Source organism: Balaenoptera musculus, chromosome 11, assembly GCF_009873245.2.
Source record: "Balaenoptera musculus isolate JJ_BM4_2016_0621 chromosome 11, mBalMus1.pri.v3, whole genome shotgun sequence".
NCBI classification, from domain to species: domain Eukaryota; kingdom Metazoa; phylum Chordata; class Mammalia; order Artiodactyla; family Balaenopteridae; genus Balaenoptera; species Balaenoptera musculus.
The window spans coordinates 38,580,615-38,602,812 of record NC_045795.1 but is presented as its reverse complement, the minus strand read 5'-3'; the positions used below and the strand labels follow the sequence as shown (position 1 = coordinate 38,602,812).

The following is a 22,198-nucleotide window of genomic DNA, read 5'->3' as shown; positions in this document are numbered from 1 at the left end:
ATGCTGTTCAAGGGAGTTGTCTTTACTCATCATGCCTCACTACTGCTTTACAAATACACTGTAAATGATAAATGAGGTCAAGAATCAGCAAAAGTAAAGAAGGTGGATTGGAAACATACACATCCACTCACTCCTGAAACTCCACTTTTGTAGCGAATCCAATGTTAATTTTTAAAGCATAAACTGACAAAGACAGAGAAGGCAAAGAAGTCAGAGCAATACTATTTAGAAGCTGGAAAGCAGAGAGATCACTGGCAAGTGTCTTAATGGATCCAAGAAAGCTGAATAAGCCACTGGTGAAAGCGGAGAAGCAGTGTGAGGCATTCCACAGGAGTCCTCCCAAGGCTCAGGATTCGGTGGTATCAGGTACCTCTGGAAGTAGCAGGGAGGGTGGGATTCAACAAAGGAATACTGCTTTAGAGTATCTTTTAAAGAAACAGCTCCAGAACACAGGGCATGATGCAGTATAACAGCCTTCCCCTGGCCTGACAGACACTTAGAGGTTTCCTCTGGAGTGGGTAAAACAGTTTCTGGAGGGTGCTCGGCATGGTTGAGGGGAGAGTACTATTCTGAAAACAGGGAAATTAAGTGACTATATGTAACTGCATATTGAACCCCAGTTTTCTTGCTTAACTCAGTTTCCAAAACACTAGCAGCCAGGCATTCACTCCCCGGGTAAGAGATCTGAGGAAGACTGTAAGTTTTCTGTGGGAAGTATGACCAATCCAAGACCCTGACATCTGAGGATGAAATGAAATAGCTCAGACACATCATTTTATAGTGAATGACAGTCAACAAGACCCACCCAGGCACAAAGCTTCCAAACGGCTTTCTGGCACTCCATTCATATGGTCAGTTTTTTGTTTAATGATCCTGAACAAAGAAGGCAAGAGACACTATGTAAAGAAGAAGAGGACTTCCCTGGTGGCACAGTGGTTAAGAATCCACTTGCCAATGCAGGCGACATGGGTTCGATCCCTGGTCCAGGAAGATCCCACATGCCATGGAGCAACTAAGCCTGTGCGCCACAACTACTGAGCCTGTGCTCTAGAGCCCACGAGCCACAACTACTGAGCCCACGTGCCGCAACTACTGAAGCCCACATGCCTAGAGCCTGTGCTCTGCAACAAGAGAAGCCACCACACCACAACAAAGAGCAGACCCTGCTCACCGCAACTAGAGAAAGCCCGCATGCAGCAACGAAGACCCAAAGCAGACAAAAAAAAAACCAGACACCTGTGAATTACAGGTTGATAAAATGAATATTTAAAAAAAAAAAGAAGAAAATGTCAGAAATGAAAAAATAATCAATATCCTCTCAGAGATAATCAGGGAACCAAAGAACTCTTGGAAAGTAAGGATATAATAGGAGAAATAAGAAAAAATAAGGCTTAAAAGAACAAGCTGAGAAACCTCCCAGAAAATAAGCAAAAAGAAAAATACTAGAAAATAGGAGAGAAAGGTAAGAAAATGAGAGAACCTGCATAAATCTAACATTTGAATAATGAGATTTCAGAGCTAGAGAATTAAAAAAAAAGAAAAAAAATCAAGAAAGAATCAAAAACAAAGAACCAGAGTTTCAATACTGAAAGTGCACACTGGGTCCCTTAGCTAATCGATCAAAACAGACCTCATGAGGCACATCGCTGTGAAATGATCCTGCAGACTTTCACAGGGGAAAAGGCTTCATACAAAGGTCCAAGAATCAGAATGACTTTGGTCTTTTAGCAGCAATAAGACGGGAAACTAGAAAACAATGGAGCAATGACAAACATTCTGAGGGAAAACGATTTTCAACCTAGAATTTTACATGCAGCCAACTGAGTGTAAAACCAAAATAAAGACATTATTAGACATACAAGGATGCCCACTCCCTCAATCACACACACCCTTTCTGAGGAAGCTACTAAAAGTTGTATATACTTCAAACAAACAAACAAAATAGAGAGGGTGGGAGGGAGATGCAAGAGGGAGGAGATGTGGGGATATATGTATAGGTATAGCTGATTCACTTTGATATAAAGCAGAAACTAATACACCATTGTAAAGCAATTATACTCCAATAAAGATGTTAAAACAAACAAACAAAACCAAACAAAAACTGTGATGGAGTAAACCAAGAAAGAAGATCAGAGAGACAGGAAACAGGATATAAAAATAATCTCCAGGACGATTATGAAAGGAAATCCCAAATGGCAGTGATGCAGCAAGCCTACAGGGCAACCCAAGAGATGAACACAGATTAGCAGAGCACAGGTTCCAGGATAGAGCTCTTTAGGAAGAAAAAGTTGAAACAATACCCAAGGTATCCATGTGTATTAAAGTGTAATCATAGCACTGGATCAAAGTGTGGGGTGGAATTAAGTGATAAGTAATATAAAGACAACTAAGCAAATGAAACACAGTGTTAGGCAGAAAAGGAAAAGGAATCATACCACAATATATGCTTAGTTCAGCTGAAGACAGCATTAGAGTCCTAATAATGTAAACATGGAATCATTTAGCCAAAAGTCATATTAAACTGACAAGATAGGGGATGGGTGTAGTGGTAGATAAGTCCTACTTTCCAGGAGGCAGAAATACCTAAAACTGAAAAAAAGAATTGGAAGCAATATACCCAAGTTATTTATTAGCAATGCGAAGGTAAATACCCTCACGTGGGGAGTGACAAATTGGCAAAGGGAGGGGGGACAGATTTTTGAATCAAAATCTATTTAAGTGTCCCTAAACTATATATGCATGTGCATAACTGATGAGCAAAAGTATATTTTTAAAAATCAAGCTCTTTGAAAATCATGTAAAATTCCATTACCAAATAGCACACGCTGCTGTGCTTAAGAGACCAACAAGATGTGAGATTAGACCAGGATCCAGCAGGACAAGGCACCCATGTCCAGTTCACCACTGTCTTAGTGCTCAGGTCAGAATATGTGCCCATATATTTGCTGAATGAATAAATGGATGAGAAGAATGTAAAGTCATTTTAGCATAGAGACACATTAAAAAATGTATATAATAGTTGAAGAGAGAGAGATTGATTCTGTTGTAGTAAAAATGACAGGAAAGACTGCATCCAAATAAAGCAGAGTATGCCAAATGCATAACGCAGGCATGAAGCAAGGTGTTCCAAACACAAAGGCAAAGGAGCTTGAAACATGATGTGAGCAGAAAACTGACAAACATTTGAAGTTTATACCATGTGATATTTGTTACAGAGTCAATATTTTCCTCTATAATTGTTTTACTTAAATATTTAATGAGTACCTCCTATGTATCAGGCACTGTTCTAAGTCCCATAGATACAGCAGTGAATGAAAAAAATCTCTGCTGTGATGGGACATACATTATAGCGAGAGGGATATTAAACAAACAAATATCTAGTATCAGATTGGGTTAAGTGCTGTGGAGAAAAAAAAATTGAGGGAGGAGAGGAAGAAAAAGAAAATGGGTGTAAAGAGTGGTGGTTTGCTAATTACTGTATGTTAGGTGTTCAGCGGAAGATCTCCCTGGTTAAGATGACATCTCAATAGGAACTTGAAGAAAATGAAGGAGTGAATTATACATATTATCTTGGGAAGAGAATTCCAGGCAGAAGAAATAATAAGTGTTTTTTGCTTGGTGGTGTGTGGGCCATGGTAGGGACTCTGGCACTCATTCTGAAGGAAGCCACCACAAGGTTTTAAGAATATCTGACGTGACTTGCATTTAAAAGGATCACTCTGATAGCTATGTTGAGAACAGTCAGTAAGAGGGAAGGACAACAGAAGAGAGAAGTGAGGAGGCTAATGTAGTCATCCAGGTGAAAATATATGGTGGCCTGGACTGTCTGGTGGCATGGTGAAATCATTCTAATTCCTTGAAAAGCTTTTCTACATTTCTATCAGTCAGTGCTAAGCGCTGACTTCATTTTTTCCACAAAGTTATCACAATATTCTAGAATCGATATTGAAAGTGAGATCCTTCTAGGTTATGAACCACTAGATATAGGATGTCATGTGGAATAGGGAATTTGAAGTACAAAAGTAAACCTAAGACCTATTAAAGTGGATTTTGCCTCAATAGTCTCCAACATCCCTGTTTACAAAGCATATAGCTCTTTGAATAGTATCATTTATGTGCAAATCATTCTATTGTAGATTTTTTTAAAGATATTCATTAAAAATAACACAAAAAGCATTCTTAATACTGGTAAACAACAGTATTAATATGACACTATACGTCAAAAACCTCCTTTAAAAAAAGTACCCAGGGCTTCCCTGGTGGCGCAGTGGTTGAGAATCTGCCTGCCAATGCAGGGAACACGGGTTCGAGCCCTGGTCTGGGAAGATCCCACGTGCCGCAGAGCGACTAGGCCCGTGAGCCACAATTGCTGAGCCTGCGCGTCTGGAGCCTGTGCTCTGTAACAAGAGAGGCCGCGATAGTGAGAGGCCCGCGCGCCGCGATGAAGAGTGGCCCCCACTTGCCACAACTAGAGAAAGCCCTCGCACAGAAACGAAGACCCAACACGGCCATAAATAAATAAAATAAAAAAAAAAAAAAAAAAAAAAAAAAGTACCCAACTTCTGACTTAGTAATTTCATGTCTAGGACATGTCCTCAGGTCAACTTCAAAAGACTCATGAGCAAAGATGTTCATCACAAAGAACTGTCAAGAGTATGTAAAGGTTATAGTATACTGGCAAATACCACATAACCAACTGATTTTGATGTAAATTTCTGGTTGACAAAAGTGTTCGAAATATATTAAATGAATTAAAAGGTTACAATTAATAAGTCAGATGCTGATTTTAAAAATAGGGGGAAAGTATGAACGTGGGCATTGAGAGTATGAAAGTCAATGAGGATACAGATAAAACAAAACCGGCCAGGAGTTGACATTACTGAATCTGCGTGACAGGTACCTGGAATAGGGGCAGGATCATACCATTCTCTCTACTCATGTCAATGGTTAAAAGAAAAAGTAAAAAAAAAGTTCACTAAAATGTTAACTGGCAATTTGGGTATAGAACTGCAGATGTTTTCTTCTTTTAGCACAACTAAGTCCAAGTTCTCATTTATCCCCAGTCACTTCAAAAGACTGAGACAAGTTTAACTTACCACCCAACAGGCATTTCCAAGATCAGCAATCTTCACTTGGAGCTTTTCTGCATTTTTTGGCTCAAGGGGATTAACAAGAAAATTTCCAGCAGTGGATTTTCCTATAGACAACAGGTATCATCAATAAGACTGTTCAATGAACACAGAAATATCCAAAGGTTAATAAAACTCTATGAAGTAATTCACCCAGGCCCCCAACTGGCAACCTACAATAAATTTTCTATAATAAACCAAGTAAAGCAACACCTTGACTTCCCAGAGTTAAAACCTCTGCCTTCACAGCAACAAGTAAAATGCTGTATACTATACTCACTGTTTAACCAATAAAAATCAAATTGAGCTACACATTTACACATTGAAGGTAACTTGGACACCTGCTGTAAAGCTATATTTATAACAACAATGGTACTTTTAGTTTAGAAATTCATGAAAAATTTTTTTCTATGTGGTGAATTTTAAAAAATTGTATAGCTGATTTACAACATACTAGTTTCAGGTATAAAACATAGCAACTCAGCATTTTTATAGATTATATTCCATTTAAAGTCACCACAAAGTAATGCTATATTTCCCTGTGCTGTACAATATATCCCTGTAGCCTATCTATTTTATTATATATGGTAGCTTGTTCCTCTCAATCCCCTCCTCCCTCTCCACACTGGTAACCACCTATCGTTCTCTATACCTGTGAGTCTGTTTCTGTTTTGCTGAATTCATCTGTTTTATTTTTTAGGTTCCACAGATAAGTGATAACATACATTATTTGTCTTTGTCTGTCTGACTTATTAGAAATTCATGAATATGTTATGCAGGGAAGGAGTACTGGGGAAGTACCTTTGTTGTCTAGTGGTCCATTATGTTCTTGCTCTTGCTCATCTTCACAGGGTATCTCTGCTCGAATGCTTTCTTGAAGTTGGCTAATGTCCTGTTCACTGAATGACCGGTCTACATTTGATGAAGACTGGCACATCATGGTATCTGACACCTCAGAGGTTACAGGTGTACAGGAGTCTGTTTCTTGAGATGTGCTGCTGTCTCCATTTTGGGAACTTAGAAAACTAGGTTCCTGCTTCAAATTTTGGACATCACAGTCATTAGCATTATGTAGATCCTCTTTAAGCCTCAATGTTTCTTTATTATTGTTCTCAGTATAATTAACGACTTCAATTACTCCATTGCAATTTATTTCTGCTGCACCACCCTCTACACCATGTTCTGTAAATGTTTGATCCTGGTGAATGGTACTTGACTCTTCTAAGGAACAAAGACAAAAAGGATGTACGTGTATGCATACGCATGAAAGAACAAAAAAAATCTCTCCACAAGATTAAAACGTTTTCTACAACTTATACAGGGTGACATAAAAACATGACTGCACATCTAAAATCTATTTATGAAAGGACAAAGATCTTCTTATTCTTACCCAATAGCTAAATGAGGTCTACGTTGCATTTCCTGAGAAAAGTTAGAAATTACATTTGAATATTACCTAACATTTATGACAAATTCTGTATTCTTACTGTATAACGACACCCCCAGAGATGTTGTATATGCATGAAACCACTATATTATAAAACAATGATAAATTAAAGTTTGCTATAAAGTAATTTTTGTGATGCTCTATTTATACCAAGTTTTTCTTGGGTCATTTTATTAGGTGGGTTCTCTTTCAAGGGTCTTTCAACAGGACTCTCTGATTCTTCTTGCTTGTTTGGTCTTTTTTGCCCAGGGCCCGACTCTTTCTCCATTTCCTCAATTTCCTGCATTCGCTTCTCTAGTAATTCTGCCTGGCGCTTCTGCTTCTTCTTCAATTTCTTCTTCTTATTCTTTGACATTTTGTCAGCCTGGGCGGAGATTACAAACAGATAAAGCCTTCAGGTGGCTAATCCATTATCCCCAGTTGGAGATAACTGTTCATTTTAATTACTTCTTAATTAAATTCCACTCTTGTCCTAACATAGCACTTAAGCTTTTCATTAATTTAAAAAATGCAGATACTCTTAAGAAACCAAATTAAAACAAAATTAACAACAAATCTTGGTCCTCTGAACAGTCTGTGGGGCTGGTCCACTCTCATGCTCAAATTTATGGAAACGTCACCAGTACAAACTTGCTGAAGATGCACAGGAATTCATTGGAGAAAATTACAGAAGCGCAGGAATATTTTTTTTCTCTGGTTTCCAAACTATAAATAAACTGTGATCCATAACAGAAGAATCCCTGCCCATTGCCCATAGATCAGAATTAAATATAGAAACACCTTATACTTACTGGTTTAGGCTGGGGTGCAGTACTGACTGAAAAGAAAAGAAAACCAAGTAAGAATCCTGGCATTCAGCAGGAAATATAAACCAAGACACCCTACCAGAATGAAAAGTCTTTCTTGTACAGTTTATATTGTAGAGAGAACTACTGTTTTTAAGCAATTTTGGTAGAAGCAACATTATTTTTTTTAAAAGAACAAACAATGCATACAAAAGTCAACAAACTTAAAATAAATTTAAATAAATTCTTCTCCAGGTAGCATCAATATATGCAAAGAACCAAGTCTTCCTTTCTGATTTACATCATTAATGTTGCTAAAAACTCATTCCCATGTACTGCTTAAAACAGAAAAGGACAGGCAACAACCCTCTCATCCCCACCCAGGACTAATTCTTCCCTGTGACACTTGTCAGTTTTAAAAGGAGAGCGGCATCAAAAGCTACAGTAATTTATTACATAGCATGTTATGGATATTAGTTTAGCTTAGGTGGGAGGTAGGATCTTCAGTCTTCCTTAAAAAAAAAAAAAATTTTTTTTTAATTGTGGTAAGAAACTTGTAATATAAAATTTCCCTCTTAACCATCCTTAAGCATACAGTTCAGTAGTGTTAATTTCACATAGTTGTGTAACATTTCTAGAACTTTTTCACTGTGCAAAAATGAAATTCTATGCCCATTGAACAATTGCCCCTTGCTCCCTTTGTAGGTCTTCTTTTTCAAAGGAAGTCTCTGGATAATTGATATTTCAACCTGAGGATCAAGAGAGTTCCTCAAATATAATTAAACTACTAAAATTAAAATCTGTACCACAAATGGAAAAAAGTCATCATAATCATAGTAGCCACCATTTATTTAACGCATAGTACTGTGTGGCATACTACTAACTGCTTTAACATGAAATTTAATCCCAGTAACTCCTGCCTGAGAAAAAAGAAGTCAAGTCATGTGCCCAAGGTCATTCAATGAATGAACCAAGGATTCAAAATAGGTTATGTCCACTCCAGTGCTTAGACCCAAGCTCTTACTAGCAATGTTATCTTGCCCCTGCACAGGGATCACTGATTCACATAGGTGAGCATGTATGAACATCAAAAAAGACCATCAAATCACAAGAGAAAACATTTTAACAACAACATGAATCAGCTTTTATAATACACAACATATCTGGACCTAAAAGGCACAGTCTTCTTCCCCTATGGGAATAATACTGAGCATAAAAAGTCTTTTGAAGGCTGGAACTATTTCTTATGTAAGTACTTATTATATCTTACTGTTAAATGAATTAGTGGTGCTTTACTTTTACTTAACTGTCAGGTAATGGAATAAAAACAAGAAGTTCTCTTAACTTCTAATGAAAGTGAAGTCCCCAAAGAAAATATACCTGCAGATCCAGAAGGTGGAGGAGCTCCAGATCGCTGCCATTCTGTTGCTTCTGCAGCCAGCTTCCGGATGTACTGTTCATTCACTGACAACAAGATGTTTTCTGGTTTAATGTCAGTATGGATGATACGGCACTTGGTGTGTAAATAATCCAGACCCTGTAACACCTGAATGGGAATAGAGCAGTAGACTTGCAAACACAAAATACAAGTCTTTCTGGAGAGGGAAAAAAATCACAATACAACATTTTGAAAAAATAAAAAATAAAAATGATATGGTAGTTTTCTACAGAGAAAGCATTTTTTTTAAAGCACAACAAACTTCCCCAGAAAGATTAACTGTAAACTATGAACAAAGGCAAGAGTTTATTTACAATAAAAAGTTCTTCCAAGTTTTACAAAGCTAATTCTATTTGGAGATATTTATTGATATATTATAGAGACGAAGAATAAACGGTTGACATTGTCCTTTAACTACTGAAATGTAGGTCATGAAAGAGATTTAGGTATCTTTAAATTCAAATATCCTTGTTGATGAAGAACTGAGGTCTCTTGCTTCCCAGTTTGGAGCTCTGTCCAACAAAACACATTATCTAAACAAACTGTTAGCCCTCTGAGGTATTACCACTTTCCTGATGACAAACTTCTTCACTATATATTGAAAGCTGTTTAGAATATGAGAAAATGCTCATGAATAATGTTATATAAAGAGATGGTAAATTTGACAATTTTCTATTAATATATAATCAATTTTTGCAACCAGAACTTCTGGATAAGGGCTCCAAATTTCTAAAATCAGGCATTACACTCAGCTCCCCACCTAATAATTATTACAGACGATTAACCTGGGGGAAAATGGTTACACTAAAACATTTAAAAACAGAATAAACACAATAAACCCTAGGGGCTGAATAAATAATTTCAGCAATTAAAAAAACCTAGTTTTAAAAATAAAAATGCTATTGGAAATAGGAAACTCCTGACACTTTAAGAATCTAAAAAAATTACCACATACAAACTATTATGTATAAAATAAATAAGCTACAAGGATATACTGTACAACACAAGGAATATAGCCAATATTTTATAATAACTATAAATGGAGTATAACCTTAAAAAAAAACCCCACCACACAGAAAATATTAAGATACATACTTGTTGAATAATTTTTTTGACACACGGCAGAGGAAGCCCTTGATAATTGGACTTGATGATCCACTTGAGCAGATGATGCCCCAAAACTTCAAACACCATGCAGATATCTAGGAGTTTGTTAAGGAGGAAAAGGGAGACAGAAGAGAAGAAAGGGGGCAAGACAAGCTGTGTTCCACCTCAATGAAATTATTATTGTATTCTTTCAGTATAAAGAGTTATAGAGCTTGACTAAAAAAGAAAATCTAGCTGTCAATATTCTGAAATTCTAAAGGTTAATTAATGCTTTAGTCACAGAAAATACCCCAAATATGGAAAACTCTGGGGTGCTGGTTTATTAATAAAACTATGCACATTAAAACACTCAGTGATAAAAATAAAAGTGAAACATATACATAAAATTAGTAAAAGCACTAGGCTTAAGGTGTTGATTAGTCTCTTCCCTGATGTCAAAACTAATGTCCAGGGTAACAACGCCTACTCTCATAGTATCAAAGCAAGGAAAAATAAATTTGGCTTTAGCGAAAGAAGACAATGTACCAAAACGAGCTAAAAAATGTAAATGTCAACATTTTAAAAAAATAGGAAACTGACTTGCTTTATGCTCTTTACTTTACAAAACTAATCTTGATTCTACTGCCACCATGTGTTCTCTTATGTATGAACACCCTAATCACGCCTCATAACAGGAATACTCTTTGGGCCTAGTAGTGCCAGGGCTAGGGCACTGCAGGGATTTTAGTCAGAAGATGTTGGCATTTTCGACCTCTAGAAGCTTCCACATAAATTGGAAAGTCAAGACATACATATGTAATAATGATCTAGCACTCAGACTTTTGTTTTAAATAAGATTCTCTGCTAAAGGAAAACCTGGACTCCTTAAAGAAATGGCCAATTCCAGAGAAAACCTGGAATACCTTGCTGTGCCAACAGTAAGGGAACACGTCAGGAGGAAACAGGAACCAGCTTGAAGAAGCCACTGGCTGGTTAAGAATCCGCCTGCCAATGCAGGGGACATGGGTTCGAGCCCTGGTCCGGGAAGATCCCACATGCCGCAGAGCAACTGGGCCCGTGCACCACAACTACTGAGCCTGTGCTCTAGAGCCCACAAGCCACAACTACGGAAGCCCACGTGACACAACTACTGAAGCCTGTGCGCCTAGAGCCCGTGCTCCACAACAAGAGAAGCCACCGCAATGAGGAGCCAGCGCACCTCAACGAAGAGTAGCCCCTGCTCGCTGCAACTAGAGAAAGCCTGTGCACAGCAACGAAGACCCAACGCAACCAATAAATAAATAAATAAATAAATAAGTAAATAAATAAAATAAATCTATTTAAAAAAAAAAAGAAGCCACTGGCCAAAGTTGAGAACATTTTAAAGAGTGAAGTTATGAATTAGCTTATAAATGAAAAACAGAATGAATCCAAACGGGATACTAAAATAAGTGTGTGTTCGGGGGAGGAAAATGTCTTCTTCAGAGAAAAAGTCAACTAATACATACATAAAGTATGACAGAAATAAAAAATTACCATTTTACCATCACTATAGTAATAACTGAACTGATTCAGATAAGAATCAATGAATACTAAAACTAGTAAGTGAAGACTTCTAGGGGAAAAAGAATTCTCACAGTGTCACACTATCACCCCATAGGTTGCTTATTAATTATAAAAGGAAAAAGATACTTTTAAACAGGGAAATCGAGCAGACACTGCCTTAACCATGTAATCAAACATATCATCACCAATGATAAGCACAAATTCACATTATGTGCCCTCTGATGTAATAATACACTGAGAAAAATAAAACATCATCCATGTAGCATACTTGACAAAAATGATTAATGAACTTAATCATGAGGAAATAATCAGACAAATCCAAATTAAGGAACAATACAACTGGCCTGGATTCTCTGGCCGGTGGGGCGGGGGGGGAGTGAATGCCATGAAAGGAACCGTTCTTAATTAAAGAAGATTAAAAAAGGGACATGACTACCTCAGAAAATACAAATCAAAATTACAGGATGATACTATTTCAAACTCAAAAGAATAACTAAAATAAAAAGACTAACATGACCAAATGTAGATGAGCATATGGAGCAATTAGAACTCCCATATTATGCTAACAGAAGTATAAAATGGTACAACCACTTTGGAAAACTGGTTGGTAATTTCTTAGAGTTAAACATACATCTAGGAACTTCTGCTTCAGTCAAGATGGAGTAACAGGGACTGGCTTAACCCTCTTGCTTTAAGCGACAACAAAAAAATCAGACAAAATACATAAAACAACAGATTTAAAGACCCTGGACATCAGGCAAAGAAGGCAGTGATCCCTGAGAGATCACTGTCTTCTTACTGTCTTGAGACTCTCCAAGCAAACCCCTTGAGTTAAACAGACGGAGCTGAGAGTCCTGGGAGATCAAGGCAGCAGCTATGGTTCACAGAACAATACTAGCGAGGAGAGAGCTGCAGAGAAAGAGAACCCTGGAGATGTGCAAAGGGATCCCCCTCAAGTATTCAGTAGAGTAGTAATCAGCATAGGTGTATGAGGAAACTACTAGAGGGGAAAAAAATCATCTGAAAGGATTAGAGGGAATAGTGCCCAGCATTCTCACAGGGCTCCAACAGTATCTGGTCTCATGAAAAGGACTAGAAAAATTCAGTTATAGTCATAGGCCAGAAATAAATCCACACATATATGGTCAATTAATTTACAACAAAGGAGCCAAGAACTTACAATGGGGACAGTAATTTCAATAAATCATGGGGGGAAAACTGAACAGCTACATGCAAAAGAATGAAACTGGACCATTATCTTACACTAGACCCCAAAATCAACTCAAAATGGATTAACGACTTGAACATAAGACCTGACACCATAAAACTCCTAGAAGAAAGCTCCTTGACATTGGTCTTGGCGATGATATTTTGGATCTGACACCAAAAACAAAGTCAACAAAAGCAAAAATGAACAAGTGGACTACATCAAACTAAAAATCTTCTGCAGAGCAAAGGAAACAAAATGAAAATGAAAAGGCAACCTATGGAATGGGAAAAAATATTTGCAAATCAAAGATCTGATAAGGGGTTAATATCAAAAATATATAAAGAACTCATATAACTCAATAGGGGGGAAAAAAACCCAATCTGATTAAAAAATGAACAAAGAATCTGAACACGTATTTTTCCAGAGAAGACGTACAGATGGCCAACAGGTACATGAAAAGGTGTTCAACATCACTAATCATCAGGGAAATGCAAATCAAAACCACAATGATATACCACCTCACAGCTGTTAGAATGGCTATTATAAAAAAGACAAGCGATAACAAGTGTTGGTGAGTATGTGGAGAAAAAGGAGCCCTTGTGCACTGTTGGTGGGAATGTAAACTGGTACAGCCACTATGGAAAACAGTACGGAGGTTCCTCAAAAAAACTAAAAAGAGAACTACCATACATTCCAGCAATTCCACTTTTGGGTATTTATCCGAAGAAAACAAAATCACTAACTTAAAAAGATGTGCACCCCCATGTTCACTGCAGCATTATTTACAATAACCAAGACATGGAAGCAACCCTAGTGTCCACTGATGGATGAATGGATAAAGAAAATATGGTCTACATACACAATGGAATATTATTTAGCCATAAGAAGAAGGAAATCTTGCCATTTGTGATAACATGGATGGACCTTGAGGGTGTTATGCTAAGTGAAATAAAACAGAGAAAGACAAATACTGTATGATCTTACTTATATGTGGAATCTAAAAACAAAACAAAACAACAAACTCATAGATACAGAAAACAGACTAGTGGTTGCCAAAGGTGGGGGGTGGGGGAAATGGGTGACGGTGGTCAGAAGGTGCAAACTTCCAGTTATAAGATGAGTAAGTCTGGGACTTCCCTGGGGGCACAGTGGTTAAGAACCCGCCTGCCAATGCAGGGGACACGGGTTCGAGGCCTGGTCCAGGAAGATCCCACATGCTGCGGAGCAACTAAGCCCGTGCACCACAACTACTGAGCCTGTGCTCTGGAGCCCGTGAGCCACAACTACTGAGCCCCACGCGCCTAGAGCCCGTGCTCTCCAATAAGAGAAGCCACCGCAAGGAGAAGCCCGCGCACCACAACGAAGAGTAGCCCCACCTCGCCACAACCAGAGAAAACCCGCATGCAGCAACAAAGACCCAATGCAGCCAAAAATAAATAGATAAATGAATTTATTAAAAAAAAAAAAAAAGATGAGTAAGTCCTGGGTGTGTAATGTACAGCATGGTGACTATTGTTAATAATACTATATTGTGTATTTGAGAGTTGCTAAGACAGTAAATCTTAAAGTTCTCATCACAAGAAAAAAACTGTAAGTATGTGTGGTGATGGATGTTAACTAAACTTACTATGGTACTCATTTTGCAATGTATACATCTATCAAATCATTATGTTGTACACCCAAAACTAATACAATGTTATATGTCAATTATATCTCAATTAAGAAAAAAAACTAGAAAAATTCATAGTCATGGGGCATTGGATAGATTATTCAGAAGACCTTGCCTCAGTAGAAGGAATGATTAGCCCTAGACTGAACACTGCTCTGGAGCCATCTAACAAATCATAAAAGTAAAATCTGAAAAGGACCAAACTGCTTCCAAGTAACAACTGCATCCCAGAACAAAGCTCAAGATTTATAGCTATACAACATATCCAGCAGCCAACAAGGTAAAAATCACAGTGTCTCAATCAAAGACTACCAGGCAACAAAGGTGCAGGAAAATGTATCTGAAAATTAGATACAGTAATAAATCAACCATTTGAAATTGACCCAGAACTGACCCAGATGTTAGAATTAGCAGACAAGGAAATTAAACAGTTATAGTAGTATTCCATATGTTGAAAAGAGATACAGAAGATATATATAGAAAAAAAGAGAGATGCAAAGATGATGTGGTGTATATGTATTGATGGAATGTGACTCAGCCATAAAAAAGAATGAAACCTCGCCATTTGTGACATGGATGGGGAGATGAGTGAGACAGAGAAAGACAAACACTGTACGATTTCACTTAATAATGTGGAATATAAAAGACAAAACAAATGAACAAACATAACAGAAAGTTACAGATACAGAGAACAAACAGGTGGTTGCCAGAGGGGAGGAAGGTGGAAGGAGGAAAGAAAAGGTGAGAGAGATTAAGTAGTACAAACCTCCAGTTGCAAAATAAGTGAGTCATGGGTGTGAAACGTACAGTGTGGGGAATATAGTCAATAACTACGTAATATCTTTGTATGGTAACATAAACTAAGTAGACTTATCACGGTGATCATTTTGAAATGTATAGAAATATCAAATCACCACATTGTGCACCAGAACTAACATAGTGTTATAGGTCAATTATACTTCAAAAATAAACAAACAAACTCAAAAGAAAAAGATCAAATCTGTGGTTACCAGAGGTGGTGGTTAGGGGAGGGGAAACTGGATGAAGGCAGTCAAAAGGTATAAATTTCCAGTTACAAGATAAGTACTAGGGATATAATGTACAATACAATAAATATAATTAACAATGCTATATGTTATATATGTAAGTTACTGGGAGTAAAGTCTAAGAGTTCTCACCACAAAGAAAAATATATTTTTTTCTATTTAATTTTGTTATTTTATGAGATGAATTATTGTGTGATAATCATTTAATGATGTATGTAAGTCAAATCATTATGCTGTAGTCCTTATACACTGCTGTATGTCAATTATACCTCAATAAGACTGGAAGAAAAAAAAAAAGAGACCCAAATTGAACTTCTGAGATGAAAAGCAGAAAAATACCCTGGATGGGATAAATGGCAGATTAAGCACTGCAGAATGAGATTAGTGAACTCGAAGGTATAGCAATAGAAAGTATCCAAAATGAAATACACAAAGAAAAAATAATACAAACCAACAAATAAACCCACCCACCCACAAAAGTAAGCTGCACGGGCAACTTCAAGTGACCCAAAAAAAGGAAGGGGGGGAAGGGAATGAAGGTATTTGCTCTTTGCAATGGATCAAGAAATCATAAAAGTGATGGCAATAATCAACCCAGTAGCAAAGTGTATACCTAGCGCTTAGATTCTGTTCTCATTTCCCAACTCATAGGAATTAGGGCTTTTTAAAGAAATGGCTGACCCCAGGTTTGGGACAAGAAATGCACAAAATGAGCCTGGAACATTTGGATGTGCCAAATCATAAAGGAACTGTCAAAAACCTTGTGGCTCCTGACTGAAATTAAGAATTAAAAAACTAAAAGAAAAAAAAAGTATGAGACATTTGGAGAGACTGAAACACTGACTAGAAAAAAGGACTTAAGAAACTGGTCCCCAATGTTTTAGTAATAATAACTGTGTTGGGGTTATATTTTAAGTCTTTGTCTTTTGGAGATACATGCTAAAATAATTACAGATGAAAACATATCTTTAAGATTGGTCACAAAATTATCAGGAGATACAGACAAAACAAGACTGTGAGTTGATAACTTCTGAAATGGGTAATGGATCTATGAGGATTCATCAAACTATTCTACTTCTGTATATATGAAATATATCAAAATAAGGTATTTTAGAATGTAGACTGATTAAACAAACCAGAAAACAGAATTTTTAAGTTATTTTCATGTTCCTAGCTTCAATATTAACTTTCATTTGTTGAGAGATTACAATTTGACAACAATGTTATTTTAATTTGTAAGCAGTGATATAAAAATGACCAAACATTCAGTAGCTTAAAAAACAAGAAGAATTGGGTAAAATATCAAAAGAATATGTGAAAAAAAATTTTGTGGGAGATGTTGTAAAGGAAAAAAAAAAAAAGGCTGAAAACTAATTAAGAGCCACATTTAGAGTGCCTTATAAGAAAAGCTAGCAAAAGAGGTAAAACACATACTAAAAAAAAAAGGTTTCCTAAAACATAGTAGGTCACATAGGTGGCCAAAAATGACACTTACTAATGTCAATATTATATAAAATCAGCTGTCCCTTCTTAATCACTCTTCTCCCCTCACCACTCATGGAAGTAGAATGAACCCATTTATACTGAAGTCTATATTAACTTTCTAGTTCAGAGTCCTGTGATACTTCAATATGAGAAAGGACAGTGCTCCAGAGAAAAGGCAGTATGCCCAGATACAATGAAAAATACAGATATATAGCTCCATGCAGGTGTACCTGTGTTGTGAAAAGAGATGAGGGGCAGGAGAATGACATAATCCATTAAACCTTAACTCAGTACTCTGCGTTTTATCCTTTCTAATCTCTAGAAGCAGCAAATAATGCAGTAGCCAAGATAGCTGGGAGACAAGTAAGAGGAAGGGCAAAGAGAAATGGCTATGGATAAAGACAGAAATGAATAAAAAAGGAACTCAGTGGATAGAAACTACAGAGAAACCATCTGGTAGTGTCTGGAAAATATCTTAGAACTTGAAATTCAAATCTAATAAGATATTTCAATAGTTAAAAACAAAGCCTTCTTGCTTAGGGTCAAATAAAGGTACTCAGCATTACTGAGGAGACTATTTAGAATATTTCTACAGTTTTACTACAATATTCCCAAATTAATAGGAAAATGTGGCACAGTGAGAAACAGTACAAGATGAAGAAATAGGGAAACATAACCTAATGGCAATCATGACATCCTGTATGGTTTTATTTCATGGTTAGCCTTCCTCTTAATTCTTTGAAAACATGCATACCACACACACAGAGTAAGCCATCTATGAAATGACCACAACAGACGTAAAATGATGATTCATATGGAATGCTTCTTGTACCAGTTTCCTTAGCGATTTGGGGAAGGGGGGGATTTGATTTATATTTCTCCAAGGAAGTAACTGAAAACTAACTTCAGAATGATAGATAAAATCTTTATGTTATCACCTGTTCTCTCTCCTTTCTCATCCTCTCTCCTTGCTTCTCTGTTCAAATCTCTAACCATAGTCCACATGATTAGAGATGGGCCCTATGTAGCCCATCTCCTTAAAAAAAGATCATCACTGGCAATTAAAAATGTGTGCTAAGAGAAGCTAAACATGCAGGGAAAGTAGAATGATATATGCAATGTCTTTCCTTATACATTTTCAAATAGTTTATAAACAGGTTTCAGACTCTCCAATCCAAGTGAGATTCTTCTTCATCTTTCATTCTGAAAAATGTGATAGGCCTTTACAAGCATAGCCGTTGCAACAACCTTTCAATTACTTCCGTGCATGTCACTCTGATATTAACCTGTGGGGAAAAAAACAGCTAACATTCCTTCCAACTTTAAAATTCTAAAATTCTGGATCAAAACATAAAACAAGTCAGTTTTTCCATTATGACAGAATGTGAACAATTACACCTGTTTAGATTTTAAGCATACATGTACAGCCTCTTAAATACTGAGATAAAATGCATTAAATTCTTGTTTACCCAGTATTTCTTTGTTTCTTTTAAATTTTAATTAATTTATTTATTTATTTTTGGCTGCACTGGGTCTCCATTGCTGCGCGTGGGTTTTCTCTAGTTGCGGCGAGGTGGGGCTACTCTTCGTTGAGGTGCGGGGGCTTCTCACTGTGGTGGCTTCTCTTGTTGTGGAGCACGGGCCCTAGAGTGCGCGGGCTTCAGTAGTTGCAGCTCGCGGGCTCTAGGGCACAGGCTCAGTAGTTGTGGTGCACGGGCTTAGTTGCTCTGCGGATCTTCCTGGACCAGGGATCGAACCCATGTCCCCAACATTGGCAGGCAGATTCTTAACCACTGGACCACCAGGGAAGTCCTTTACCCAGTATTTCTCATTAACTCCATTAAAATTTCTGTGCTAATTGATAAAAATCATAGAAACTACTTACTAGCACAAGGTTCTTTTTTTAAAAAGTTTCTTTTGCGTTTGGTTTTAATTTGCCTGAAAAAAGGAAAAAAGTGTAAAGCCAATAGCCTAAAAAATCACAACATACAAAGAGAGACCTGATTCATATCTGTGTTCAAAAGTTTACAATAAAATAAAGTAATTTGATTATAGTTTGTTTTGAGAGAAGAGACCAATGTTACCTGTACAAATCTCGTTCCTTTCTTTGGGATAAAGTTATTTCATGATTTGTTTTCAAATAGGTTTTAAAAAGGATACGTGTTCCATTAACTCCTGATATTTTAAAGTCATCTAGTAGTTGAACAACCATTTCTCTATTTGGATCATTAGGATCTGAATTGCGAACCTACAACAGGGAAGAAACAATGCTTAGCAAAGGGGAAACCATAGAAATAAACCAAATGGTGGTGGGGGAGGGGATATCTGCAGCAAATATAACAAAGGATTACTCCAAGAAAGAGCTCATACAAATCTATGAGACAAACATAAAATTTTAATAGCTCAAACAGACAAAGAACTTAATATAAGCAGTTCACAAAAGAAAACACAATCAACAAAGACTATTGTTTAATTATACCATTTTGCTACTCCCAAATTAACTGCTAGTTACCAGGCCAGGAGGAATTCAGGAGCTTTTGCAGGATGCAATCAACCATTGCACTAACCATACTGTTTATTCAGCCTTCATTTTTTTTCATAGAAAAACTTTGAGGGAAGGAAGCAGTACACTGATTTACTTTGGGGCATGAGCTCCTTATCTTATCACAGACTGGCACTTTGAAAAGTACTTCCTCGGAGCTCTCCTGGTCTAGCTTCCTCACTTTACGAATGAAAAACCTAAGGCTCAGAAGAAATAAAAAGATGAGTTGAAGGATATATTCGGATAGAGCTGGCCCTAAAACTCATGTTTTCTAACTCTGAGTTTAAGCTCCTTCTACTACACTGACATTTACTAATTTGTAACAAAACTGAAAATAAGCTTTTGATAATATTTACCTAAGTTTCCAGGTAATAAAGGGAATTAGTAAATATAGTGCTTATTTTTATATATCTGTATAAGATTTTAAAACAAAATAGATATTATATATTTATTCACACAACTTTTCTTTTAACCATAGCAGGAAAGAAAAACATTCTTTGTGCTATCTGGCACATGAAACATACTCAATAAACATTTTTGTTTATTTGCAAGGTTTTTTTCCATTGTATATGTAGGGAAAATTCCCATCGCAGCATATTCCACCAGTTCCCTACCCCATACACAGGATGTGTAAATATTGTCTTCCTCTACCTCTTTAAGGATACTAGAACTTTACAGTAAAAATTAGCCATGCCAAAGAGTATACACTTGGTATATCTTAACTGAATAAAACTTCATTTATTTATAATGCTTTGCAGCTCACACATACAATCTAATACTTACTGATTTCAGCAACCGGATTTCATCTAGTGCTGTTTCGGTATAATGTTCAGCACTTTTAACTACTTTCATTGCCACAAACTTCTTCCCCCTAAGAAACAAACAGGCGATTAAGACTAAATGCTCTACCTTCATGTTAGGAAGCTAAGATTTAACTATAACTGGGAGACAGTGACAGAAGTACAAATATTGACTTCATATTCCCTGTACTCAAACACGAACTACTACTATGGGATCACCTGTACCTGTTAATAGCACTAACTGGCCAAATTTAACTTATGAGAAGAAGAAAATCTGTTCCTGGGTAATGTCAGTCACCAAACATTTCCTCTAAGTTAAAATCTACTTTCTGAATGCTCCGTGAATCCAAGTAAAACCATGAAGTGGGGATAAATAAGGGGGAAAGCTCCACCAAATCAGAAGTATTCTGTATATCTGTATAGCAAAACCTAAAAGGTTAAAAGCTATAATACTTTCCTCTAAGAAGCCAGAAGAAATACTTGGGTGAAAAACTGATAAAAAAATTAAGCACATAGATAGCAACTGCTGTCTCACCAAAGATAGATGGTACACTTTTAGGTAAACATCCAATGTTAATTGCCTGTGATTTTTATGTAGAGAAGTTTTATACTGTATGGCTGAACAAATCTGTTATCAAAACAAAATACAAGAAAATAAGTAATTTCACAAAGGTTGGTCTAGGGCATCATCTAAAAATTTAGCTCTACTCCAATGAGAAAAACTATGAACTTACATACTACACTTTCTTTGGGTATTTGTAATGTTTTGAATTTGGGAGTTTCAAGCGCCTTACTGATACTAATTTAATCAATCTTGTGTCTCCTCTAAGCTGACTCTTCATCTGAGGAAAGTCATTTGCCCAAGAACATCAAGATTCTCAGTAATAAGATTCTTATCAAGAAATCATTCTAGAGCTTAGACTAAAAGTGGAAAATCAGACACAAACATTTAGGAATCACCTAATTCTCTTGCAGGATCACTAAAACTTACTGAATATCCCATGATAACCACACTGTTGAAAAGTGTCCCCAGCCCAACTTTCGGATCACATGATATCTCCCATTAAATAGATCTCCGATTTTCACAAGATGATAACCTCCTGGAAGAAACAGGGGGGAAATAGTCAGTTAAGTAGTAGGAAAAGGTATCTCACAACACATTTTTCAACATCTATACACCTTTTAGCAAATAAAAATGGTTTCTTCTAACGCAACCAACTCAACAAAAGAAAATGTTAAGTCAAGTCAGCAACACAGTATTATTAAGCTCATGTTACAAAAAATATCTTAAAGAATAAGAGTAATGATTTAGAGTGAGCAAGTGATGCTTTGTGGAACAACCAATGATTACTTAAAAAAATAAGTCATCCTCAAACAAAAATAAGGTTATGTTTCACAACATTCTTGCCCCTCAGTAATCCAAGATTTATCTAAACATATAAATCTATTTATAGTTGTAGTCTCAGGATGTTTTTTTAGGAGAGAGATTAATGAATTCCATTTATTTAACTTTAAAAAAAGAAATTGCTTTTCTAAAACATAAAAACCAGGAAGGCCTGAAAAGGCTGCCAACAGTGGCAGGAATCAAGGGATTTAAACATGCATCTCTGCCTACTGAGAAGAACCAGGTTCTCCTCAATGGTTAAGAGATATTCTGTTATAATATCCTACCCAAGAATCCTGGAAAGTTTCATAAAAGAAACAGAAAAGATAACAGGCAACCTTATGACACAGTTTAAGTATCTATAATTCCAGTTTAATGTATCTTAGCAATCATCACTTTGAGAAAAGAGTAGTGAAAGGTGTTTTTCAAAAGTCTACATACCAAATCTTACCACTGGTTACTTCTGGGTGACAGCATTATAGACGGCTTTTGTTTTCTTTTTGTTTAACATATTTCTGAAATTTTCTAAGGTAGATATGCACTATCATTTTTAAGGAGTAGAAACAAATTTAATTTAAACTAAGCTTTAATTAAGTCAAAGTAAAAGGAAA

The 22,198-nt window shown here is 36.5% G+C and overlaps 1 protein-coding gene across 5 annotated transcripts in view; it reads right to left on the bottom strand.

The window, feature by feature from the left end:
• Positions 1-22,198, bottom strand: part of SRPK1 (SRSF protein kinase 1) — a 92,482-nt gene that overhangs the window by 15,770 nt on the left and 54,514 nt on the right. For all 5 annotated transcript variants that reach the window (XM_036870323.1, XM_036870322.1, XM_036870324.1 and 2 more), the window contains 9 exons: positions 21,195-21,303; positions 20,187-20,274; positions 19,022-19,109; positions 9,895-10,001; positions 8,742-8,907; positions 7,368-7,393; positions 6,727-6,940; positions 5,931-6,350; positions 5,097-5,197 (listed from right to left, as the gene is read on the bottom strand). In XM_036870323.1, the coding sequence (XP_036726218.1) occupies positions 5,097-5,197; positions 5,931-6,350; positions 6,727-6,940; positions 7,368-7,393; positions 8,742-8,907; positions 9,895-10,001; positions 19,022-19,109; positions 20,187-20,274; positions 21,195-21,303 (1,319 nt within the window). The remainder of the gene's footprint in view (positions 1-5,096; positions 5,198-5,930; positions 6,351-6,726; positions 6,941-7,367; positions 7,394-8,741; positions 8,908-9,894; positions 10,002-19,021; positions 19,110-20,186; positions 20,275-21,194; positions 21,304-22,198) is intronic.